We start from the raw sequence: 23,796 nt of genomic DNA, 5'->3' as shown, positions 1-23,796 counted from the left end.
GGAGCTCTGGGAGAGAACTGGCACCTGCTACCATCCTGTAACATCTCCTCCAGGTCAATCTAGTCAGCTCTCACCCTCTTAGGTGGGACTGCATTGGAGAAAGGCTCCACAAATAAGCACAGTGCATTCTGCTGAAGAGCCTGACTCCAAATGTATTTAAAAGTCACAAAGATTCTGGGCTGAACACTCTTTTTTTTTTAATAAATATATTCTTTTTAAAAATATATATATTTTATTGATTTTTTACGGAGAGGAAGGGAGAGGGATAGAGAGTTAGAAACATCGATGAGAGAGAAACATCGATCAGCTGCCTCCTGCACACCCCCCACTGGGGATGTGCCCGCAACCAAGGTACATGCTCTGGACCAGAATCGAACCTGGGACTCTTCAGTCCTCAGGCCGACACTCTATCCACTGAGCCAAACCGGTTAGGGCTAAATACTCTTTTTATCTATATTTCTCTTATTTTTCTGGCATATCCTTCATATTTCTGTGTTACTTGATAATTTAGAAAATACATTCTTCCATTAGGTCAGGGGTGGGGAACCTTTTTTCTGCCAAGGGCCATTTGGATATTTATAACATTATTCGTGGGCCATATAAAATTATCAACTTAAAAATTAACGTGCTATATTCGGTCAAACATTTAATTAACTCACTGGCAGGGCCAAACCAAATGGTTTCTTGGGCCCTATATGGCCCTGGGGCTGGATGTTCCCCACCCCTGCATTAGATAATCAACATTTAACTCTATTTTTCTTTTTACTTCTTGAGACATTTTTTTAGTTTCTTACGTGAAGGTAAACCAACTTTTAACTTTCATGCAGCAGTATACATGATCTAAGGCAATAGTTCTCAGCTTTTAAACATGCTTAAAAAACACACACACACAAAACAAAAACAAGCTTTTAATAGGAGGGAAAATCTCCTGCATCGGTTTTTACACTGGCCAAATATTTCTGGTTTTCCCTGCTCTAGGCATGTGGGTAGGTTGAACTTCTTAGCCACTTTTTGATTGGATGAGGCATTGAGACTGGCTTTAACTAATGAATTGGTATTGGAAATGACACATCTTTTAGAGGCCTGGATACTTCTTGCTGATGTGAGACTCTCCATGAGTTTTTCTTATGCCATGGCAATTGGCAACATTCCAGAGAGTGACTTTAGGGTCTGTCTGGTCCCAGAGGATGATGAAGTGGGAACAAAGCTCCCAACCAAACTGCGACATACACATACTATAGTGTGAGAAGTAAACCTGTTATTTTAACCTACTAGGGGTTTGGACTTGTTTGTTACTGCAGCATAACCTAGCCTGACTGATGCAATGAGTTTATAGGCTTTTCTGGTGAGAGAGAGTATTTAACCAGTTAACTGCCACGCGTCCAAAACAGAATCCATCCCCACTGCGTCTATAGACGTTTATGGTGTACAAAGGGTTAAAGGGTTCAGCAGCTTCCCCCCCCCCCCATTGATTTTTAGAGAGAGTGAAAAGGAGGTGGAGAGACAGACAGAGAGAGAGAAACAACAATGTGAGACAGACACATTGATTGGTTGCCTCCTGCATGTACCATGACCTAAGGATCGAGACTGCAACTGAAGTCCGTGCCCTTGACCAGGATCAAACCTGAGACCCTTCAGTCTATAGGCCGACACTCTATCCACTGAGCCAAACAAGCTAGGGCAGATTCATCAGATTCGTAAGCAGATCCTTGATCCAGAAAAAGGCTGAGATCTACTGAACTATAAGTATAGAAAAAGAGGGCCTTTTTTAAAAAAAGGAAAAATTAAGCAGGTCAAAGGGGACTGGGGGAAGAAAAGGACAACTGGATTACTGTGTGAACCAAAACTATGGGAAAACTAAAGTTGGGAGCAGAATGGGCCTAGTGGTACATATGATGACATAGTATTATTATAGTAAAGGTCCAAAAAAGACCTCTGATGAGCTGGTCCCACTTAATGGAAGGTAGAAGGCATTCTAGTCTGACCCTCACAAAACGGATCCTCCTGGGAACCATTCTAGTCAAAGCAGTGTCTTATCAACTTTCAAGGGGGAATATCCAGACTAGTCCTTAATGGAGTTGTGCCAATTTTTGATCTCTCTGCTAGATTTCACAAACAAGGAAGAGCTTAAGAAAGGAAAACTTAATGAAAGCGACACATGGTGAAAGACAGCATGCCCTCCTTCCCAAACACATACCTACCCAGAGAGTAAATCCCTCAATGACAACTTTGAAATTTGTGACCTCATGGTGGGGAGAATTTGTCATGCTAAGCAAAATGGAAACATGTTTTTAAAAACAATCAGAGTCCAATGTGCCCCAGAGTTCACAATAAACTTGAGAAAACACCACTCCCCAACTGGCAGGAAATTCCTCATTAGGAAGCCACAGCACACTGTAAATTAGCTCTCCTTTTACAGGAGGTAAGTGACCCCCTGGGCTCCTATACCTCTCAGCAGGAGCTCCTGCCACTACCACTGTGGAAAGGCCTGAATTTGGGAAATGACTTCAGAGGACTGGCAATTTATCTCAAACACCGGACAAGTTTCCTATAAGCATGACTGCAAATAGAAAAGAAAAGAGGCAGACAACCTGGGTACAAATCCCAGCTCACAAAACCATTTCCTAGCTTTGTGACTGATCATTTTTTTACTTCCCTCATCTGTACAATGGGGAGATTGATGCTCTCTACCTACTTGCTCACTGTGAGGAAAATTAGCTAATATATGCAAAATACTCAGAACCATGGCTGGTATACAGTAAGTTCCCCAGCTTATTATTACTACTGTTGTTGTAATAGGCATGGCTACAGGTGGGAAGGGTTTTAAATTTCCCTTTTAATCCATAAAAAAGCAAGAGTGATGCCGAAACCGGTTTGGCTCAGTGGATAGAGCGTCAGCCTGTGGACTGAGAGGTCCCGGGTTCGATTCCGGTCAAGGGCATGTACCTGGGTTGCGGGCACATCCCCGGTGGGGGATGTGCAAGAGGCAGCTGATCGATGTTTCTCTCTCATCGATGTTTCTAACTCTATCTCTCTCCCTTCCTCTCTGTGAAAAATCAATAAAATATCTTTTAAAAAAAAAAGAAAAAAAAAAGCAAGAGTGAGGAACAAGTCCAAAGTCTGTTTCTAGGTTCTATTCTTGTCTAAATTCATTGGAAAACCAACCCATCTACACTGATCAACCTGCCTTTGTTCTGAAGCCCGGAGAGCTAGGGAACTGGGGTCTAATCAGGGATTAGAAGAAGGCCCCAACTCCCCACTCTCCACTCTGCTCAGCATGGCAAGTGCCTTGGGCCTTCCTTAAGAGCAGCTCAACAATGGGTATCTTAAGACAAACTAAAAATTAAGAAAAAGGTTAATATGTGAAAAGATGGGGAGCATTAACTGGATTTGCTAATAATTTGTTTCATGTCATCCCAGGGAAATTCCACTGTCTAGAAACACTCCCCTGTGCCTCATTAAAGCCCCAACCAGGGAAAACTGATGCCTGATTGAAGTTCCCCAAAATTATGTTAGGAGCAGAAATTCCTAACTCTGACCTCTCCCTAGAAAGTGGAGCTGGGTGAATGGAAAGAGCCCTGGGATGAGAACTGGGATGTCCAGGTTCAGGCTCTTTGGCCTTGAGTATGTTCCTGGCCTCCCCAGGTCTCATTTTTTGTTGTTGTTGTTGTTGGTTTTGTTTTGTTTTGCTTTCTCTGTTCCATGAAGGGCATCTTTTGGTGGAAAGTAAATATGCACATTTGAGACCCTCCATGACCTGGGCCCATCACCCTCCAGCCTGGCACTTGGCATTCTGGATGGCTTTGGAGTGAGGAGCACTGACCTTCCTACTCAGCTGCGTACCCCTGGTCCAGAGACACAGGACAATACGTGTACCTCGCAGGGTGTTCTTACGGTGAAATGAGACGATGTGCATGAAGAACCTGCTTAGTGCCTGGCACTAGGAGAGTTCTGTGCATATTAGCACCCATGTTATCGCCATTTCTTCCCAGTCAAGCCGCAGGGGAAAGATTAACAATGTGATCCATACTCTGTTTTTTCTCACTGGGCCTTGGCCTATGGTGTTCCTCTGCCTGGAAAATTATTCTACCCTTGTCCATGTGTTTAAATCCTATCTTCCCTTTTAAAATCCACTTCAAATGCTACCTCCTCCACGCAGCCTGCCTGACTCCTATCCAGCCAAAGCAAACTCTCCTTTGGACACTGATAGCAGTTCTGGCAAATACATTCCGCTCTCTACTTTGTGTTACAACAGGGGCACCTAGTCTTATCTCCTCTCTCTGTTAGGAAATGCCATTCTTGATGGCAAGGATTGTATCTGCCCACATTTTCCAACACAGAAGAGGCCAGAGCATTCAGCAGGAACTTGTTAGAATTGCAAATTCTCAGGTCCACCTCAGACCTATTGAATCAAAATATCTGGGAGTAGGGCCCAGAAAACTGTGTTTTATTGAGTCCTCCAGGAAATTCAGATGCTTGCCAAAGTTCAAGAACCACTGGAATAAGGGTTTGCTGAACGAATACATGATTGAATGATGAGTTAAAATGCAAGTGTGTGTGTGTGTGTGTGTGTGTGTGTGTACACGCATGCACGTATGTGTGTGTAAATGACAGTCCTCAGCACACAGGAAAATTCAATTTCATAAAGATAAAAGGGTTGGTGCAAATGGCATTTTTTCCCCTTGAGGCCTTTTGCCAAGGATTTCCTGGCTGATATTTTCTTCCTTCCAAAGTAAAGAGACAAAAAGAATAACCCAAAGCCCATTGCTTTCATGGTTTAGGCAAAGTTTAGAGGCAATTAGAGGGAATAGGTTTCAAGGCCACAAAAAGTGCAGTTTTGATGAGAACTGAAACAGCACATTCTGACACTCAACCTCTCTTCTATACACATCAGGTGAAGGCCAAGACCCTAATAAGGAGGAAAACCAAAGAATTCTCAGGGGGACGGGACACTCTCTGGGCATTTCCTGACCAAGAAGCCATTCTGAGCACAGGTGAGAGGAAAGTTTTGCAGAACTTAGAGAGCATGAACCAACTGGTATAATGGTGAGTCTTTTCTCCTCGTCCAGATTCTGATTTCTATCTGGCCTCCCCTTTCCCAGCTGATCATAACTGGAGAGATAACTGGCCACTCATGCAGCTCCTCCTCTGGCTTTTTCAAGCCTCCCTGCCATCTGGGTCTCCCTGTCCCGCCACCCCACCACCCTGCCCTGGCTTCAGTGACCCGATTCTGGTGGCTACTGAGTCTGTTCTGCCAACAGCCCAGGAGGCTGTCAGTTTGAGATGGAGCCATCAACTCCATCCCTTTCCGCAACTGATGCGCCTGGGCCAGGCCCCAGAAAAACAAACTGTCAGCTTTGTGGCTTTTTGGCTGCCTGGCTTCAATTTTTGTTTTAACAAGGAGTGGGAGGGAGAATGTGAACCCTGTGATTATCTGCATTTTAAAACATTTAAACAGAGTCTGTCCACCTGCTTGGCACTTTGTGTTCTCTAATAAGTCCCTCAGCCCCACCCCTTCCAAAATAGCAACAATAATTCTGAGCCTCCTTGGTGGCTGCTTATATACATGGGAGGACTGGGGGGGAAGGGAGATATCCTGAGATCTATCTTCTTCTTGGGAGAGGAGTCCGCACTTGACCCCCAATTGGGATTCCTCAGAAAGGCAGACATGTAGGTCCTCGGCCCTCAAAGGGGAAAGACAGGGTGAAAAGAGGTCCTGTTTTGTAAAAACCACTCCCACTGGCTACAAGATCCTTTTGCATTTAGAGGGAGAGTCTTCCCAGCCAAGAGTCTAATTTCCTCTCCATCCCAGATAATAGCCCTTCTAGCTGCCTTCTACCATATCACTCATGTGGGGGGAATAAGAAACTCAGAAAGGAGAGAGGGAAAAGGGGGCAGGGGTGATGGTGGCAATAAGAGAATGGTTTGACAAACAAGTCCAAAGTTCATTCCTAAATGGAGGGAGTGAGGGGTGCTTAGAATTATCTGGAGAAGCAGTCTATCATTTCCTCTCTCAACAGACAGTTATGAGAACCACTGCAGTGATGGTCACCTGCCCTAAGGACTCTCCCACCCTCCCATTCTTCCTCGAGCATCCCATAGTGTCTTGTTTGAGTACCACGAAGATCAGAGTACAAAGTGTGTTAGTGAACAATATCACCACCCTTGGGCAACTCTGGAAGGTACAAGTGGTCCTGGCCTCAACCAAACCAGTGGCAAGACAAGGATTGTCTCCACAGGGCATTGAGCTGACAGTAACGGGTTGGGTGCACTGGAAAAGCCTCCAGACACTTCAGCTTGAGAGCAAGGGGGGCTCCCTCTCTCCAGAAGGGCTCTGTAGGCAGGAGCTACAGAAAGATTATCCCTTTGAGAGGGACTCTCAGAAACAGAAGTAGCACCTTGATGCTCCATGGGGAGTTCCAGGATCTTGTAGTTCTTTTTTTTTTTTTTTTTTTTAAATTGATTTCAGAGAGAGGAAGGGAGAGGGAGATAAAAACATCAATGATGAGAGAGAATCCTCCTGCATGCCCCCTACTGGGGATCGAACCCGTAAACAGGCATGTGCCCTAACGGGGAATCAAACCGTGACCTCCTGGTTCATAGGTCGATGTTCAACCAGTGAGCCACACTGGCCAGAAACCTTGTGGTTCTTATTTAAAAAATGGATTTACAGCCATTCACAGAGCCCAGCTCGGCATTCACAGCAGCTTAGCTGCTGAAACCTCTCTTCATAAAGACGGCAAGCCTGGGAGTCTGGGATGTCCATGGAAAGATCTAAGGTTATCCCTGCTTGGCACACACCAAAATGAGCATCAAAGAGAACACAAGCAGGAGTTTCTGCAGCGAACTGGTAACCACAGCCTCTGAAGAAGGCCCAAACCATATTCCTCAGTCTCTAGCCCACCATGTCCAAAGGGCATCAGAGCGCTCCTCCTCTACAGAGGAATCACTTCTGGAACCAGGAAATGGATTCTACTTGCCAACACTGCCCCCGAGAGAATAAGAAAAAGGCTGACCAGTCCACGGTTTTCCAATGACAATGAGCAGAGGCAGTAACCAGCACCTGGGGCTCCAAGAAACCTCCAGGCAAGAACTTACACCAGAGTTCATAGTAGTAGTTGCAGCACTGAGACTGTCCACAGCAGTGTCCTGTGTCACAGATGTAGCTCTGATTGTTGGTACCCACACAGGTTTCCTTATCCTAAAAAATAAATAAATAAATAAATTTAGCATATTAAATTACTTCTCATCCCCCTCTTTCTGGTCATCTGCTCACTCTCCACCAAAATGGTTTGTATCAATATTTATTCCATTAAGAAAAAAATATTAGACAGGACAGCAAATGTAAGCGGGGAGGGAGAATGGTTTATTAAAGGGAGAAGAGGCCCTGGGCCAGGAAGCTCAGTTGGCTAGAGCATCGTCTCAACATGCTAAGGTTGTGGGTTTGATCCCCGGTCAGGGGACATACAAGGGTCAACCAATGAATGCATAAATAAGTGGAATGGCAAATCAATGTTTCCTTCCTCTCTCTCTCTCTCTCTCTCTCTCTCTCTCTCTCTAAATCAATCAATAAATTATTAAGGGTCCACATTAAAAAAAAAAAAAGGAAGAAGATTCAGCACACACAGCTGACTGGTAAAGAGCAGAGTTCTTCTCAGACAGGAAAGGGTTATGTCACTTTCTTTATATCCAAGCAGAAACACTGGATATTCCAGTGCTATTTAAACTCAGCTGGTAACAAGGTGATGATTCTCCTGTAATTAGCCGTGGTTTTAAATAAAACCAGCTTTTCTGTGAAAGTTCCTGGAATAATTAATGCAGTATGGATTCTAAGATTAGGATTAGCATCTAGTTAGGCATTCCATCCTCCCTTCAAAACACAAGATCTCCAAGGTTAATTACACTGTGATTCAAGAAAAGGCTAAAAAACCAGCTACTAAATTCTTCACTTTTAAGAGTTGACCTGCTCAAGTGACCTAGTCCAAATTCAATTTGCTAGATCATGTTTAGCATACTGAATGATCTCTTAATAATCTGGACTGGATATAGGATTCATTCTGTCCCTTCCCAGGGACAGCTACAGAAAAGGTACTGCTGGGTAACTATCTAGCAGTTTTTGCCAAATTCTATTCGCAGCACTGGGGAATGGAAATGGAGGTGAAAAAGATTTTATACTTACATAATCAATAAAGAAAAAAATTAAAATTAAAAAAAAAGATTTTTTTTACACTTCATACTTTAAATATGAAATATCCCACCAGCCAACCTGAACTTCAGCCCAAAATGTTCTCTGGACCACAATGTATATGATGAGACCTATAAATCACCTGCTCTATCTGGCTTTCAAAATTTCTTTATTCTAAAGAAGTAACACATGGATTTACTGAACACTGTTTTGTGCTAAGCACTGAGCTGGGTAAGAGGACTATGCAAAGATAAATAAGACATTGTTCCTATCCTCAAGAAGCTCAGAGTTAAGAAGGGAAAAAACCCTGCTCAGCAAAGAAACTCAAACCACAGTATTGTATTTGCTGCTACTCAGGCTGACCCTGCCCACAGCACACATCCGGGCAGATGCCTGCCAGTGGAAACCTAAGTCACATGGCCAGTTCATGCTCTCTGGACCTGGCTTTCCTAGTCTGTCTACTTGGCCAAGGGTATAAACAAGCATGCCAGTGACTGTCTACGGGGATAGGGGGCGGAGAGCAACAATACAGGTACCTGAAGCCATAAGGACTAAAAACCAGATCCCTGGCTCAGTGAAGGTTTCCACCACACATCCTCAGGTGTTTCCTGGTCTTTAAAGAATCTTACACCCCCCCACCCCCCACCCCCGTGTAAAGGGGTTTAGGAAGAAGAAACATGGGAAAGGCATTTGTAAACTCTGACAATGAGGGTTTCACAATATTGCAAACAATTCTTCCTATCTTTGCCTTCCTGTGTATACCATATACAGAATACAATCACCTGTGAGGCCTGGCGCACATAGAGAAAGCAGATCTGTGCTCACTTTTGCTAGAACACACACTCTCTGACTTCAGAGTAAAACACTGCTTTCATAAGGATATCAAAAAGTTTCTCCCAGCCCGGCTGGCATGGCTCAGTGTTTGAGCATCGACCTATGAACCAGGAGGTTACAGTTTGATTCCCAGTCAGGGCACATGCCTGGGTTGCAGGCTCGATCCCCAGTGGGGACGGTGCAGGAGGCAGCCAATTAATGATTCTCTCTCATCATTGATGTTTCTAGCTCTCTTTCCCTCTCCCTTCCTCTTACTCTAAAAAAAAAAAAAAGAAAAAGAAAAAAAAAATCTTAAAAAAAAAAAGTTTCTCCCAAGTCTAACAAGCCTGGAAATACCATTCTTCTCACACTGGCTCACAAGAGCACAGTTCAAAATGTCCACCTAGTTTCTCAAAGGGGCTGTACTGTCTATACCAGGGGTGGGCAAACTTTTTTACTTGAGGGCCACAATGGGTTCTTAAACTGGACCGGAGGGCCGGAACAAAAGCATGGATGGAGTGTTTGTGTGAACTAATATAAATTCAAAGTAAACATCATTACATAAAAGGGTACGGTCTTTTTTTTGAATAGTTTTATTCATTTCAAACGGGCCGGATCCGGCCCGCGGGCCGTAGTTTGCCCACGCCTGGTCTATACCCTGACACATTAAAGAATCCAGTGATACTTCTGCCTCGGGAAAATTTACCAGATGAGGTCCAGGCTCTGAACACACAGTAGCCAACTGGTCCTAAGTGAGGCGTGGAATGGAACGTGTTTGAAATCTAAACAAGTGGCATCCTCATGACCTACTGGTGTCAGCTTTTCTCTTGGCTCTTCCATTCCCTGAGGCAGGAAGCCTGATATAAACAGGACCCCGCTCTTTTCTCCAGGGAGAGCAGAACTGTAGTAGCATCCTTTAATCCAGAGTCCTCCAAACACTAACCAATATATCTCGCCCCCTGTCCTCCCTCTGCCCCCAGAGTCCCCAAGCTGCGGGGGATGGTTTTGATTATGGGAATTATCATTTTCTGCTGCAGGAGAAAGGAAAGACGGTGGGCAGTTAAGGAATGTGAGTATATAAGTGGGCTCATGGACGTTTAACAAAGAAAAAAATGAAGATTGGGGTAGTGAGATGTCTTAAGGTGAACTCCTCCAGAGACAGAGAGACTTGCTGGTGTGAGAAAAAAATCCAGGTGCCTTGCGTTTGGTCCCAGCGCTGCCACAATAGAGGAACAGAACTTTGGTTAAGCTCCTCAGTGGTCCTAAGACTTATTAAGATGCTCTCTAATGTCCCCTTCAACCCTAAGTAAGGCTTTATTATCCTACCCACCCCCCACCCCCTCTGTCATAACAGCCTTGAGTCAACTCAAGAGCTCCTATAACCTCTGTCTCCTCTCATTCAAAGTGACAGCAAAGAACGGTGATGTGCAAATGCTGCCTGGTGCTTTCCACCCTCTCCTGCAAAGAGGAGCTTCACAGTGGGCTACCCAGTGGGCTCTCACAGACCACTCATGGCTCAAGATCTACTGTCAGGCAGAAGTGACTAAGAGTTAGTCAGACCTGGGTTCAAAACCCAGTTTATTAACTTATTAAGCCCATTATGCTTATTAACTGTGTGAGCGTGGGTAGGTTACTTAACTTCTCTGAGCTTTTAATATCAATATTATTTTGTGAGCCATTATTGCCAGCATGAAAGATCACCCAAACAGCACTTTGCATTCACTTAGAACTCTTGCAGAATAGTAAAGTTCACTGGCTGTTCCAGAGACACAAAAAATAGACAAAGAAACTCGAGAGCATGCAATGGAAAGTTCAAAAATGAAAAATTCTCAGCACCCTTTATGACCATCCTTTGCTTTTCTCCCAAGCATCTTTAAGCACTTTACACACATACGTTGTTCAGGCCAACTCTTGAGGAGTGACCAGTAAATATCCCTCCCACACCTCTCTTTAGAGTGGAACCAGAGAATGAACTGCACTCTCCCTATGGGCAGGAGCTCTGTCTCCTTATCCTCCTCCCCCATCCCCAGTATAAGCCCAGTGCTTGGCACACAAAGGTTTGCTGAAACAATGGCAACGCAACCATCATGAAGACAACTTGGGGTGAACAATTTAGCTAATGTATACTGAACACTTGTTATGTGCCAGGCACTGTTTTTTAAATGCTTTACAGGTATTCCTTTATCTGAACTTGAAAGCAACACTATGAAATGGGTAGTATCAGGGAATTGAGGCCAAGAGAGGCTAAGTAATTTGCCTCTAGGAAGTAGAGCAATCTAGTTTGTCAGACTTTAGAGCCTGAGTTTTTACCTATTATGAAGCTATAGCCTCCTTGGTTAAAGTTATACTTCCTCACTTGCTTTTACCACTTCAGTTGCTTAAATAAACCCAATAAAAGCCCCAAATCAAATAAAATCAACATTTTGTCTTTGGTGGAAAAGATAAGGATCCTGTTCTGTGCAGCTCTCTGACTTTGAGAACAGGATCTTTCCTTTTCTACTTGGCAGGGAGGAGAGGCAACACGGGACTCCTCCCTTCTTTGCTCAAAAGGTCATACTTTCACATACTGCTTTTCTGAAGAGCAGAATGGCCTTTCATCCCAGTGTGGAACACAGGGTCTACATTGCTTCCTTCATACTGTGTACCCTGCATCAGTACTGAGCTGGAGGTGGGGAACACAATAGAAAAATGGCTAAAAATAGTCATGATCCCTGTCCTTGAGGAGCTTGCAGTCTCATGAAAATAATAATAGCAATAATAATAATGTAATCACGTGATAGGAAGGGAAAATACATGATTCAGTGAGCATTATAAGACCTAAGAGCTAGTCATAAAAAGGTCCAGAACAGCTTCTGGGAGGAAGGTAAGTTGGAACTGAGATCGTCAGAATGGTTGGAAAGTTAGTAAGCAGGGAAGAGGGACAGGAAGAACTTCATAGGCTGAGGAAAAGAAACAAGCAAAGCACTTTAGCTAGGAATGGCTGAGGTAAGCGGGAACCAGACTGTGCAGGGAGGTGACAAGATCAGATTGCATTTTATTAATTTTTTTTTTCAGATTTGCATTTTAAAGATACCTTCTTTCTGGCAATTTTCATCTGCATAAAACACCAACGCCAAAAAAAAAAAAATGCTGGAAAGGTCAAACTTCACATAAATGAACTTTGTGCAAATAACTTGTGCTTTTAGGCTGAGGTCTTTTACCTCAGGGAGGACTGTGGCAATGACCATCGGGATCCTTGAGTTTACAGGTATGTGCCTTCAAGCCCTGGTACCACAGTGACCAACTCCCAAGATATGGGGCACACATGGTCACTAAACAAAAAGCACAGGCACAAAGAAACAGCAAGAATGACCAACACCGAACTGGAAAAAACATTTTTTACAATGGAAAAGGATGAACAGTATGCCTTTTGCACATATGCAAAAAATTATCTCATCTCTTTGGTGGCAGCATAAACTGTGGGACTAACAACATTTTCCTTAAGAGTTTCCAGGTCTTATAGTTGCTATTCTTAGCTGAGCCACTGTAAAGGTCAATTTAATCAACACAAGAACTTTCAAAGTGCCAGCATAAAAAGAGACACTGGGCAGTAATAGTTGCCCAGGGATGTTTTCAATTTGCCAATTTATGGGGCTGGAAAAATCTGCTAGCAACTGGCAACAGCATCTTCATGTTCTTAGGAAAGCACTGAAGTTTTAAAGTTTAAAAGTAAAAAAATAGGAAAACGAATACTTCACAGGATGTTCAGGCACAGGACACTAACTATTTTGGCTGCTAGATATGAACGAATTTGGAGCACAACTTCTGGCTTTCCTTACGGGGAAAAGAAATGGTTTCTTATGGAAACGTCCAATTCCACAAATCAATTATGTATTGAAACTCCTTCCCCAGGTGCCAGGCAACTGTGCTGGATGCTACAACTACAGCAATGAGCTAGCGATTCTCAGGGAGGAGATCCTGCTTCTGGCAATACTGCTGGGTAGGTAACTTAACAATTCTCCTGTCAGAACCCCTAGAAATACTGGCTACATAACAATATACACAGCTGAGCTTGCAAGAAAGCAAGGAGGATCCCGGGGGCCAAAAATGTGGGAAACTACACTGGTAAATGAGGTCAAGCCTTTCCAGTTCCCTGGAAAGCGGCTGTTTATTGTTCATGGGCCTACCTGAAACAGGAACTTGGAACTAAGCACCAATATAAATTGAGAATCCTCAAAGAGAGAGAAAGCAGACTAGAAAAACAACTAGCCCGTTGGGCTCTGGGGCTGGTGTGGCTCAGTTGGCTAAGCGTCGCCCTCTGCAATGAAAGGTTACTGACTCAATTCCAGATCAGGGCACATGCCCAGGTTGGTAAGGGGTGTGCAGGAGGAAGCCAATCAATTGATGTTTCCTCTCACATCAATGTTTCTTTCTCTCTCCACCCCTCTCCTCTCTTTCTAAAAAGCAATAAAAATCTTAAATTAAAAAAAAAACAATAGCAACTAGCTCAATGGCACACAATGACAAAAAAAATCTCTAAATTGAGAGCAAAAAGTACCTCCTCTTATAATCTGTAACCATAGGCCTTTCCACAAGTCAATTTCAGACTTGAATTGTACTACTATATGGTCTGAGAATCCCCAACCCCAAAATTTAACACAGAAAGTGGCCCTAGGCTGGCAATAACTCTATGACATCTGGCAGAAGAAATGTAAAACTCTGATAAGACCTACCCTCAACCAGGGCATGAAGGATTCCCATAAATAAAGCTCTGTTGAAGATAAACTCACAATACAAAATACAAAAATTTATGCAGAAATAATCTACACTAATAAAAGAGAAACATGCAAATTGGTGTCGCTCCACTACGCCCACCAGCCAATCAGGATGACTATGCAAATTAACCCAACAAAGATGGTAGGTTAATTTGCATACACAGATGCAGAGCAAAGACTGAAGGCTCTGGCCCCAGCGAAGACTGAAGACGACTGAAGACTGAAGAGGCTTGGCTTCTCCGCTGTGGACGGAGCGGAGAAGTCAAGCCTCACTGCGGCCGGAGCGGAGAAGCCAAGCCTCACTGTGGCTGGAGCGGAGAAGCCTAGTCTCAAGGCTTGGCTTCTCTGCTGCGGCTGGACCAAAGGCCTGGGTCCAGGGTGCCGGAGGAAAACCAGTGCCAGCAGCCAGGGGAAGGAAGGCCGATTGCGCGAATCTTCGTGCAATGGGCCTCTAGTACATTATAAAAAGACTTGGGAAATTCAACAAATAGCAGAATAAGACTCCCAGGGGGGTCGGGGGTGGGGGAGGCAACTTGTTTGAAACTGGAGAACAACCCAAAGACAAAAAAATCTTAAATATATCCTAGTGGAGAAGACTGAAAATTAACAAGTGAAATTAAAATGTAAAATAGTAATAAGCTTCATAAGGCTAATAAAACAGACAAAGGGCTTTAGATGACATAGTCAGGAAAGTCTTCCTTGAGAAAGTGACATCTGAGTAGAGCCCTGAATCATGAGAAAAGACAGCTTAAGCCCTGGCCAGTTTGGCTCAGTGGATAGAGTGTTGGCCCACAGACTGAAGAGTCCTGATTCCGGAAAGTCAAGGGCACGTACCTCGGCTGCAGGTTTGGTCCCCAGTCCTCACTGCCCCCTCTTTCCCTCACTTGTCCCCTCCATCAGGTCACATGTGAGAGACAACCAATCGATGTCTCTCACATCAATGTTTCTCTCTCTCTCTCTCTCTCTCTCTCTCTCTCTCTCTCTCTCTATCTATCTATCTTCCTTCCACTTTCTCTAAAAATCAATGAATGAAAAAATATCCTCAGGTGAGGATTAAAAAAAAAGAAAAGCCAGCTTAAGTCAACCTACAGGACCAGTGTTTCAGGTAGAGGGAAAGTCAAGTGCATGCACAGGCACCAATGCAGTGTGTTCAAGGAAAAGAACGAAGATTAGTGTGGCTAAGTACAATGAATCTCAGGGAGAGTAATGTGAAAGGAAGAGCTGAAAATTCAGCAGAAGCCAGACCTCAAATGCTTTGTACAACAGTTAAAATAATATCCAAAATACCAGTTTGTAAATTCATTATTGGCTAATACAGCTAGTTTCTCCCTAGCTGATGGAGATTTATAAATATTTTTGCAGCTTGGCCAGTGTGGTTGAGCACTGACCTATGAACCAAGAAGTCACAGTTCAACACCTAGTCAGGGCACATGCTCGGGATACAGGCTCAATCCCCAGTAGAGGGCATGCAGGAGGCAGCCGATCAATGATTATCTCTCAGCACTGATGTTTCTATTTCTCTCCCTCTCCCTTCTTCTCTAAACTTAATAAAAATATTTTTAAACAATTATTTTGTAAAAAATTTGCAACTCTCATATTTAATTTTCAACTTGGGCCCCCTCTTTTTTTTTTCACCCCCGCTACCCAAGTTGTGGTTGCTACTGCAAAGTAAGCAACAAAATCAACTTTTCTTCCATTTTTGAATCAGGAATGGCTTTCCAGAAAGTAGACCAAATTCTAGCACTGCACATCTATTAAAGTGGATTTTAGTAATGCTCTGTAATCAAAGATAACAGACTCTTCATACACAAGACAGATTTGAAATGGCTAAATGAGAAAAGATGCCAGTCAAATTTAACTAAGAATCAACTATTTTCATTCTACCCTAGATAGAATCTCTAATTTCTGAAAATGCAGCACTTCTAGATCTTTAGAAAAAGGTTTGCAGATAGTCATAAAAAATATTCTTTAAAGTTGTGTGGATTTACCTATACAGGGTATCAAAAAAAAAGTGTATACATACTTTAACAACTGATTTCTATTACATTTTGAAAATGAAATGTATTTTAATACACTGCCTTTATAATTATTCAAAGTGTGTATACATATTTTGGGGACACACTGTATTTTACAATAAGAAAGTGAAGCTCACTTTTTCCCTAATACTTTTGAAGAGTTGAGGAAAATAAGTAGGATTGTCCAAGGGCACATATTTTGAAGTTACGGTAGAATTGGGGCTAAAGGAAAGTAAGCTCTGACAGAGGAATGATTCAGCAAGGAGTCCTGGCCTATCCGTTAGTCTAACCTCCCTCTATTTGATGGTAGGGGTTGTTATATACTTTTGTCTCAGTCACAATGTGCACTATACATGACAACTACACCTTTAAGATTTATTAGCTAAAGGAGCTCTGATAAAGGAAGGGTAGGCCATTGCTAAGAAGTTAGCCAAGACTCTGGTTTGTATGGACTGGGATATTAGGAAAGAGCTTTTATGCTGTTTGATTGAGTTCAGTAATTTTCCAAAAAAGACAAAAAGTGTGGGGCAAGTTTCCCTAACCAAGCCAGTAAATCTTATCTCATAAGATTCAGCCTCATCCCTCAAATTGGATATTGTGCCCTTAAGACCTCTAGACTCCAGCTTGCTGGGCTCATGCCCTTAAGACCTCTAGACTCCAGCTTTCTGGGCTCAGGAACACCCAGTCTCCCACCCTCTAGTTGTAAAGTGCCTTTAAGGGTAAAGCCAAAGACTGGAGCTACTGACAGACTTGAGAAAAGCCTAGAACCAATGGGAGCAACTGCTGCTTCAAGATTTGGCTAAAGTGTGTGCTGCTGAAAGGTAGTCTCAACAGCCCCTGATGTAGCAGGGACAGGGGTGCAATTACTTCAACCTGTGAGGGCCTCCTGGAATAAATATAACAGTCTTCTCTTAAAGAATGACACTCCAAGAATCTGAGGAAGGGCAATACAGTGAATCCTGGGGCAGGGGGGAGCGGGGAGCATGCAGGAGGCAGCAGATCAATGATTCTCTCTCATCATTGATGTTTCTATCCCTCTCTCTTAAAATCAATAAAAACATATTTTTTAAAAAAATAAAACACACTTCCCTGTTTATGCTCACATATATTCAAGTTTGAGAAGCAATGCCCTAGATTTATAATAAACATAAAATATACACAGTTCTTGTCCCCTAAAAGTGGAATAGTCTAATATTCTTTTTCTAGAATCCCAAACACATCCCAACATAGTTTCCCCCAAGAATAGCCATTTTGAATCAAGACATTAAATTATTTATAACCTCTCTACCTCAATCCATAAAAATATACAAACAGCCCTAACCGGTTTGGCCCAGTGGATAGAGCATTGGCCTGCGGACTGAAAGGTCCCAGGTTTGATTCTGGTCAAGGGCATGTATCTTGGTTGCGGGCATATCCCCAGTAGGAGGTGTGCAGGAGGCAGCTGATCGATGTTTCTCTCTCATCGATGTTTCTAACTCTCTATTCCTCTCCCTTCCTCTCTGTAAAATTCAATAAAATATATTTAAATACATATATATATATATATATATATATATATATATATACATACATACACACACACACACACACACACACACACACACAGTATACCACAAGCAAAACTTTCTAAAGTAATATATCAGTTAGGTACATTCCTACCAACTCAGGCACTGTTGCTGCCAAAGCTGCATTGCAACTGGATCCTCATTAAATAGCCCCCAAACAGAGCAGCCAGCAAAGAAATTAAAATCCATTTCCTGTGTTGCTATTAGGAACTTGAATAACAAACTCAGATAAAGCCACTTGACCCTGGTAGGAAAATCTCAGAGCAATGACTGGAAGTTGCAACATATCCCATGGTTTTATTAAAGGCTACTTGTCAGTGCAAGCAGGCCTGCAGGGTCTGGCTGGCTGCAGCAGTACTGGACATTGGATTAATGTGTCACTCTTTCCCTCTGGGCATTTAGAAGGAAAAGCAGTCCTACCTCATGGTACCCCCTGACAATCCCTCATTGGTCTCTCTCTTTTTTTTTAAGAGATACACCTCTTTTCTTTTTTTTTAACATTTTTTAAAAATTGATTTTAGAGAGAGGAGGGGGGGGGGAGAGGGAGAAACATCGATATGAGAGAGAAACATTGATCGGTTGCCTCCCCGACCTGGGTATGTGCCCTGATCAGAAATCAAACCAGTGAGTGACCTTTTGGTGCATGGGATAAGCTCAACCAACACAGCCACACCGGCCAGGGTTAATCACTGGCTTCTTCTGTCACAGATAAATACAACGAGAAATGTGGCATTTCAGCAAGAGCTGGTGCAGAGAGCTGAGAAACAAAATAGCAGGTAGCATGTGACAGAGCAGGTAGGCAATTCAGCAGATTGCCATGTGTCCACAGTTGGTCCTATGAGGGTAGCCCTTTCTTCCCATGTTGTATCGCTGCCTCTCCTGTTAAAAGCAGGGACTGCAAACTGGTGGACCTCAGGACACAATGGGCCTATTACTAATCAATTCTATGTCCACATGGTACCTTTTTCCCAATGTTTTAAAAAACTGAATTATCTGTATAACATTTTAAAATGAGAACAATTCATACAGAAATTCAGATTTCCAGATGCTCTTGAAAATTCAGGACCCATATATTAGGGCCTTAAGCCAAATTAGGCTGAGTCATAGATGTTCATGAGTTCTGGCTCCACCACAATCCTTACTGTCTAAATACCTCATCTACTTGATTCAAGCATGACACTGCCTGGCCCCTGTAGGCATCTGATTAGCTTCTCTTGCTCTCATGTTCAGTAAGAGATTGTTCAACCCCTCACCTTGAGATTAAGACATGCTGTAGAGGCCCAAATATAAACAGCAGACATCTGAATTCTCTACACAGAAGCTCAAGAAACACCTTACACACGACATGTAAAACAGGTACCTGGACAAAGAGAGGGCCCCTCCTTTCTTGCATGCAGGAAATACCTCTGCAGAATCAGGAAAACCTCCTGCCTTAACATTCAAGAGATGCAACAGAGAACCAAGTTCTACTCAGTGTCTGTGTTAATTAAGCATTTGGCTGGGCATTTTTATATATGTTATATATTCTCCTTTATAGGAAATGAGGGAACTAGTTTAGAGTGGTCACACAGCTAGAACAACTTTTCTGAACCTAAAGCCCACATTTTAGTGGAAAGAATTTCATGCTTAGGGCTTAACCTAAACTTTCCTACTACATGCTGACAGGCACAAAAACAACAGATAAGATGTGCACTTGGCCTCTGAGGAACTTCGTACTAACTAAACTGTTACATTAAAAAAAAAAAAAAAAAAAAAAAAGCAAAACCTATGGACAGAGACAATAGTGCTGGGAAGGCCTGGAGAGAAAGGATCATGGGGGGGTGGGGGGTGGGGGGAGAGACATCTGTAATATTTTCAACAATAAAGATAAATAGAATTTACTCAGAAAGTTTATCTCTGGCCAAGCAGCTTAGCCGTCCCAATATGCCAAGGTTGTGAGTTCGATCACCCGTCAAGGCACACACAAGAAGCAACCAATGAATGCATAAATAAGTTGAACAACAAATCGATGTTTCTCTTTTTCTCTCTCTCAAATCAATAAAAAAATTATTTGTTTACCCGTATTTTATGGATAAGGAACTAACACTTAGCATAAGACTGTAGATGACAGAACTGGTATCCTCAAAACCCTGTCTTCTGGCTTTTGGTTCAATATTATTTCTATGACTGGTTTCTAGCTCATCAAAGTGTTGGTTATATCTTGAACATGGCTCTTGATCAAATAAATTACTTCTCTGAAAGGGATCTGAAATATGAAGGTACAAGTTAATTTGTTGCTGATGTGCTTTAAAAGAGATTCACCAGTTTCATTTGACAGTGAAGAGCACACACAGGCACAGTCCTCATTTTAAGCAAAAGTCTAAATTTAACCTCATTTTTTCGCCAGCAGTTCTATCCTGCCGTGCAGGCTTTTGTTGGGAGCTAAAGAAAAAATAATGGGACTTGTCTTGTGTGCCTGTTGGTCTCGAGACAAGTACCAGAGATCTAGTGCCAATAAAAAGTTCAACACTGTTCAAGGAAACGGTTTACTTCTGCCTCGGACAAAGGGTCACATTAAAAATGGTCTCCTTGCCCTAACCAGTTTGGCTCAGTGGATAGAGCGTCGGCTTGAGGACTGAAGGGTCCCAGGTTCGATTCTAGTCAAGGGCATGTACCTTGGTTGCAGGCATATCCCCTGTGGGGAGTGTGCAGGAGGCAACTGATCGATGTTTCTCTCTCATGGATGTTTCTAACTCTTTATCTCTCTCCCTTCCTCTCTGTAAAAAAATCAATAAAATATATTTTTTAAAAAATAAAAATAAAAATGGTCTCCCTGCAAATAGACACAATTTTCTTTTCAATTTTTTTTAATCTTCAGAATCCATAAGTTCCATCTCCAAAATGTGCTGAATAACTCTAAAGAACTTTCTGAACTCTAAGACCTTATACTTAAAGATTAAAAGATGATTTAGAAAAGGGATGTCAATCTCTCATGTGCACCTACCAAAGCCACAGCAATAGGCACATGGCTGGAAATATGGCTGCCATTAAAATAACCATAGCCTAATTGGGCTTTAAGCTGTATGACGTTATTTGGGCACTACTAGGATCCTACAACCAGAGCCAGGAAGCCTGCAACCGAGGTATGTGCCCTTGACTGGAATCGAACCCAGGACCCTTCAGTCCACAGGCAGATGCTCTAACCACTGAGCAAACGGGATAGGGCCAGAGGGCTGGATCTTAGTTTCCTGCCCAGAGTTTCTGGCATGATTGACATTTGGACCCAGATCATTCTTTGCTGTGAGGATTGTCCTGTGCTTTGCAGGATGTTTATTAGCAGTGTCCCTGGCTTTCACTTGATGGAAGCAGGTAGCAACACCCCACCCTCCTGTTGTAACAACCAACAATGTCCAAACATTGCCAGATGTCCCCTGGAGAGGGGGCAAAACTTCCCCTAGTTTGGAATCACTGTTCCAGACAAATTTTACCCCCCAATTTAGTGCAGATCGTGTTCCATCCAGTCTTGCTGTCTGATGGCCTCAGGGGCTCCCCAACCACTCTATAAATTCCCTGAGAGCAGGGCTAATGTCAATCTCTCAAGTGCACCTACCCTAGCAAAGGATGCAAAACCTTCAGAGAGTACTGATCCTGGTGACTGACAGTAACTAACTCCTGGGGCTGATTCTGCCCCGCACTCCTCCCTCTGCCTCTTAGCTATGAGGTACGAGAAGGGATCCTTCAACTGTTACGCTGTGGTGATGTGATTTCACATTACCACTGAGGGACCTGCCCAGGGTTTTCTGGTCATGACAGGTCTATAGTAACCCAGCAAAATCTAAGCCTGGTCCAGATTTATTCTGGAACCTCACCCAGAGACAGGGGAGCGATTGCACATTCTGTTTTTGCTGGCAGCCTGCCCCAGCCTATCCCGGGCCTCCTCACCACACTCCAGAGCCACACCCAGAGGAGTGGGAGGTCACAGGCATTCACACCACTGCCTGGTGGGTAACCAGGGATTTCCAAACCTTGATGAAACCACACCACACAATAAGTTGGGCAGTATATAAAACCATGAATGAGACCGTGTGTCACAGTTTAGTGGAAGCTCCTGAGAGGAGTGTGTTAAACAAGAGAACCAAACAATAATAATACTCTGGCCTCCTTGATGCAGTGCCCAAGGGAACCAATGTCTTATATGCAACACAGTCCCAGCAAACCCTCAGCCACTTTCAGGAAAAGAAGGCACTGTATCATATTCCAGCCATTCTCAAAGCATGTCTCCCACTCTCCTAAAACACATACAGCTTCCCACCACTGCCCCTCCTCTCCCTTTCAGTTAAAAGAACAAGATGATTCAAGCCAGTCACCTCAGATTGAATCTCCATTTCCAACAATTGGCAATAGAGGCCTCTTGTGAGGTCCAGGGTTCGAGCCCAGTTGAGCCCTGCCCAAGGAAGCAATGGCTACAGAGGGGCACAGAAATGGCAAAAACAGGTCAACCCGCCAGGCTATTTCAACTATAGATTAGCACAAACAGTCAAGAAGTGCGGGGGGGAGTGGGGAGGGGGTAGAGTTAGGAAACTAGTATTTGGTTGGCAGGGAATCAAGCAGGAGAAGATATTTTATAGCCCAGCTTTTTAAGTAGCCTAAAATTATTGTTTTTCTGGACTAAAATTTACCTCTTCAAGGGAAAGGGGTGGGAGGGAGTGGATCAAACTCATGGGATGTCACTGGAGAAAGTAAATGTTTTCTTTGGCTCCATCCTAGGTAAAAGTTTCAAAATCAGCAGACAGTCTTCTTTTCCACTAACTTATTGTCCAGTCCACTAGTTTGAATTTGCTTTGATAACATAAAATGCGATGGAAAAACAAGCCACATTCCTCTTTAAAAGTACCTCTTGTAATAGAGATGATTCAGGTTCAAAAATCTACCTGAAGCCCTGGCCAGTTTGTCCAGTGATTAGTGTCAACTCGTGGTTCGATTCCCAGTCAAGGGTATATACCTCAGTTGCAGGCTGGATCCCCAGCCCTGGGAAAATATCCTCAGGTGAGAATTTTAAAAAAAAAAAAATTCACCTGAAAAGGCTTAGATGACAGCCACCCTTTCTCACCTTTAGGGGACAATAGTGAACTGAAGTGTTCTGTGATGCCGTCACAAGATTTTTACAAACCAGTTCCAATAAGGATTTTGGCTCCAACCTCAGGTAGTACAAACAAGTGTCACCTGGCGTGTGCTGCACCATAGACAGCCAGTTACCTTCCGAGCAGGATCTTGCTCAATTTGTCCTGAACCTGGTAAAGAGAGGCTAGGCACACAAAGAAGGTAATGGTGACTGGAAGTGAACACTTAGTCCTCTGCTGCCAGGACACGCAGAGAGGTCTTGGTGCTGGTACCACACCAGGGCAATATACAAGAGTAGGACAACACTGAGAGGACCTGGCCCAGAGACACCATTAGTTGTGTGATCCTGAAGAGAGAACTGCTTGAGTTTCAGTTTCCTCACAGTGGAAAGGAGATAAGACTGCCTACCTCATGGGTGGCTGTCTTGATGAAATAATAAAAGTATCATGGAAGCCCGGCTGGCGTGGCTCAGTGGTTGTGCATCAACCTATGAAGTAGGAGGTCATGTTTCGATTTCTGTTCAGGGCACATGCCTGGGTTGTGGGCTTGATCCCCAGTCGGGGGGCATGCAAGAGGCAGCCAATCAATGAGTCTCTCTCCTCATTGATGTTTCTGTCTCTCTCTCCTTCTCCCTTCCTCTCTGAAATCAATAAAAATATATATTTTTTAAAGTATCATGTAAATGTTGGATAATAATCAGTAGTTTATGGGTAAATTAGACATTGGCAAATTCCCTCTTCCTAGTCATGGCACCCACCTTGCAGCTTTAGGCTGGCTATCACCACAGCGTTTTCAGTGCTGTCCTTGTAAGACCCTAAGATCTCTTACCATGCAAGGGAGCAAGTGGGGTTCAACATTCTGGATTACCTGACAATCAGCAAGCATCAGGCCAAACCAGGGCCTATAAGTACCAGCTCCCCCTTTCCTTTCAAGAATGCGAAGAGCCCCTTGGGCCAGGAGTTGGTTCCTCTTAGATGTTCCTATCCATGACAAATTCTAACAAGGAAAGAGCACACTGCCTGCGAGAGTCCCAGACCTACCCCAGCTTTGTTGGAGACTACTCATTTCTAGTATCAGAGATCATCTTACTTTATCGGTGAGAACAAGTTGGGGTGCAGTGAGCCCCTCCCACAACATTCCGAGGTGCAAGATATAAATTATTGTCTTGATGGATCTAGCCTGCATTCCATCGACTAGAACTTATCTTCAACTGGCCCTACAAGTGAGTGCAACAACTGAGACTACTGGACTGCGGAAAGGGCCACCGGTAGAAAGCTATCTCTTCACTCCTCTTCACTCATCGAGCACTCTTTTCCTCTCTAATGCTACTGAGCATCACCCGCCTAATGTTCCAGTTACCTGCA

General features: G+C 43.4%; 1 protein-coding gene across 1 annotated transcript in view; it reads right to left on the bottom strand.

Annotated features, from left to right (window-relative positions):
• Window positions 1-23,796, bottom strand: part of WBP1L (WW domain binding protein 1 like) — a 58,705-nt gene that overhangs the window by 8,450 nt on the left and 26,459 nt on the right. The window contains exon 2 of the mRNA XM_081104629.1: window positions 7,099-7,201. Coding sequence (XP_080960755.1) covers window positions 7,099-7,201 — 103 coding nt within the window. The remainder of the gene's footprint in view (window positions 1-7,098; window positions 7,202-23,796) is intronic.

Source organism: Myotis nattereri (assembly GCF_964212035.1).
Source record: "Myotis nattereri genome assembly, chromosome: 13".
In the NCBI taxonomy this organism is placed as follows: Eukaryota; Metazoa; Chordata; class Mammalia; order Chiroptera; family Vespertilionidae; genus Myotis; species Myotis nattereri.
Note: the sequence above shows the minus strand (reverse complement) of the source record. Positions and strands in the feature narration are given on the sequence as shown.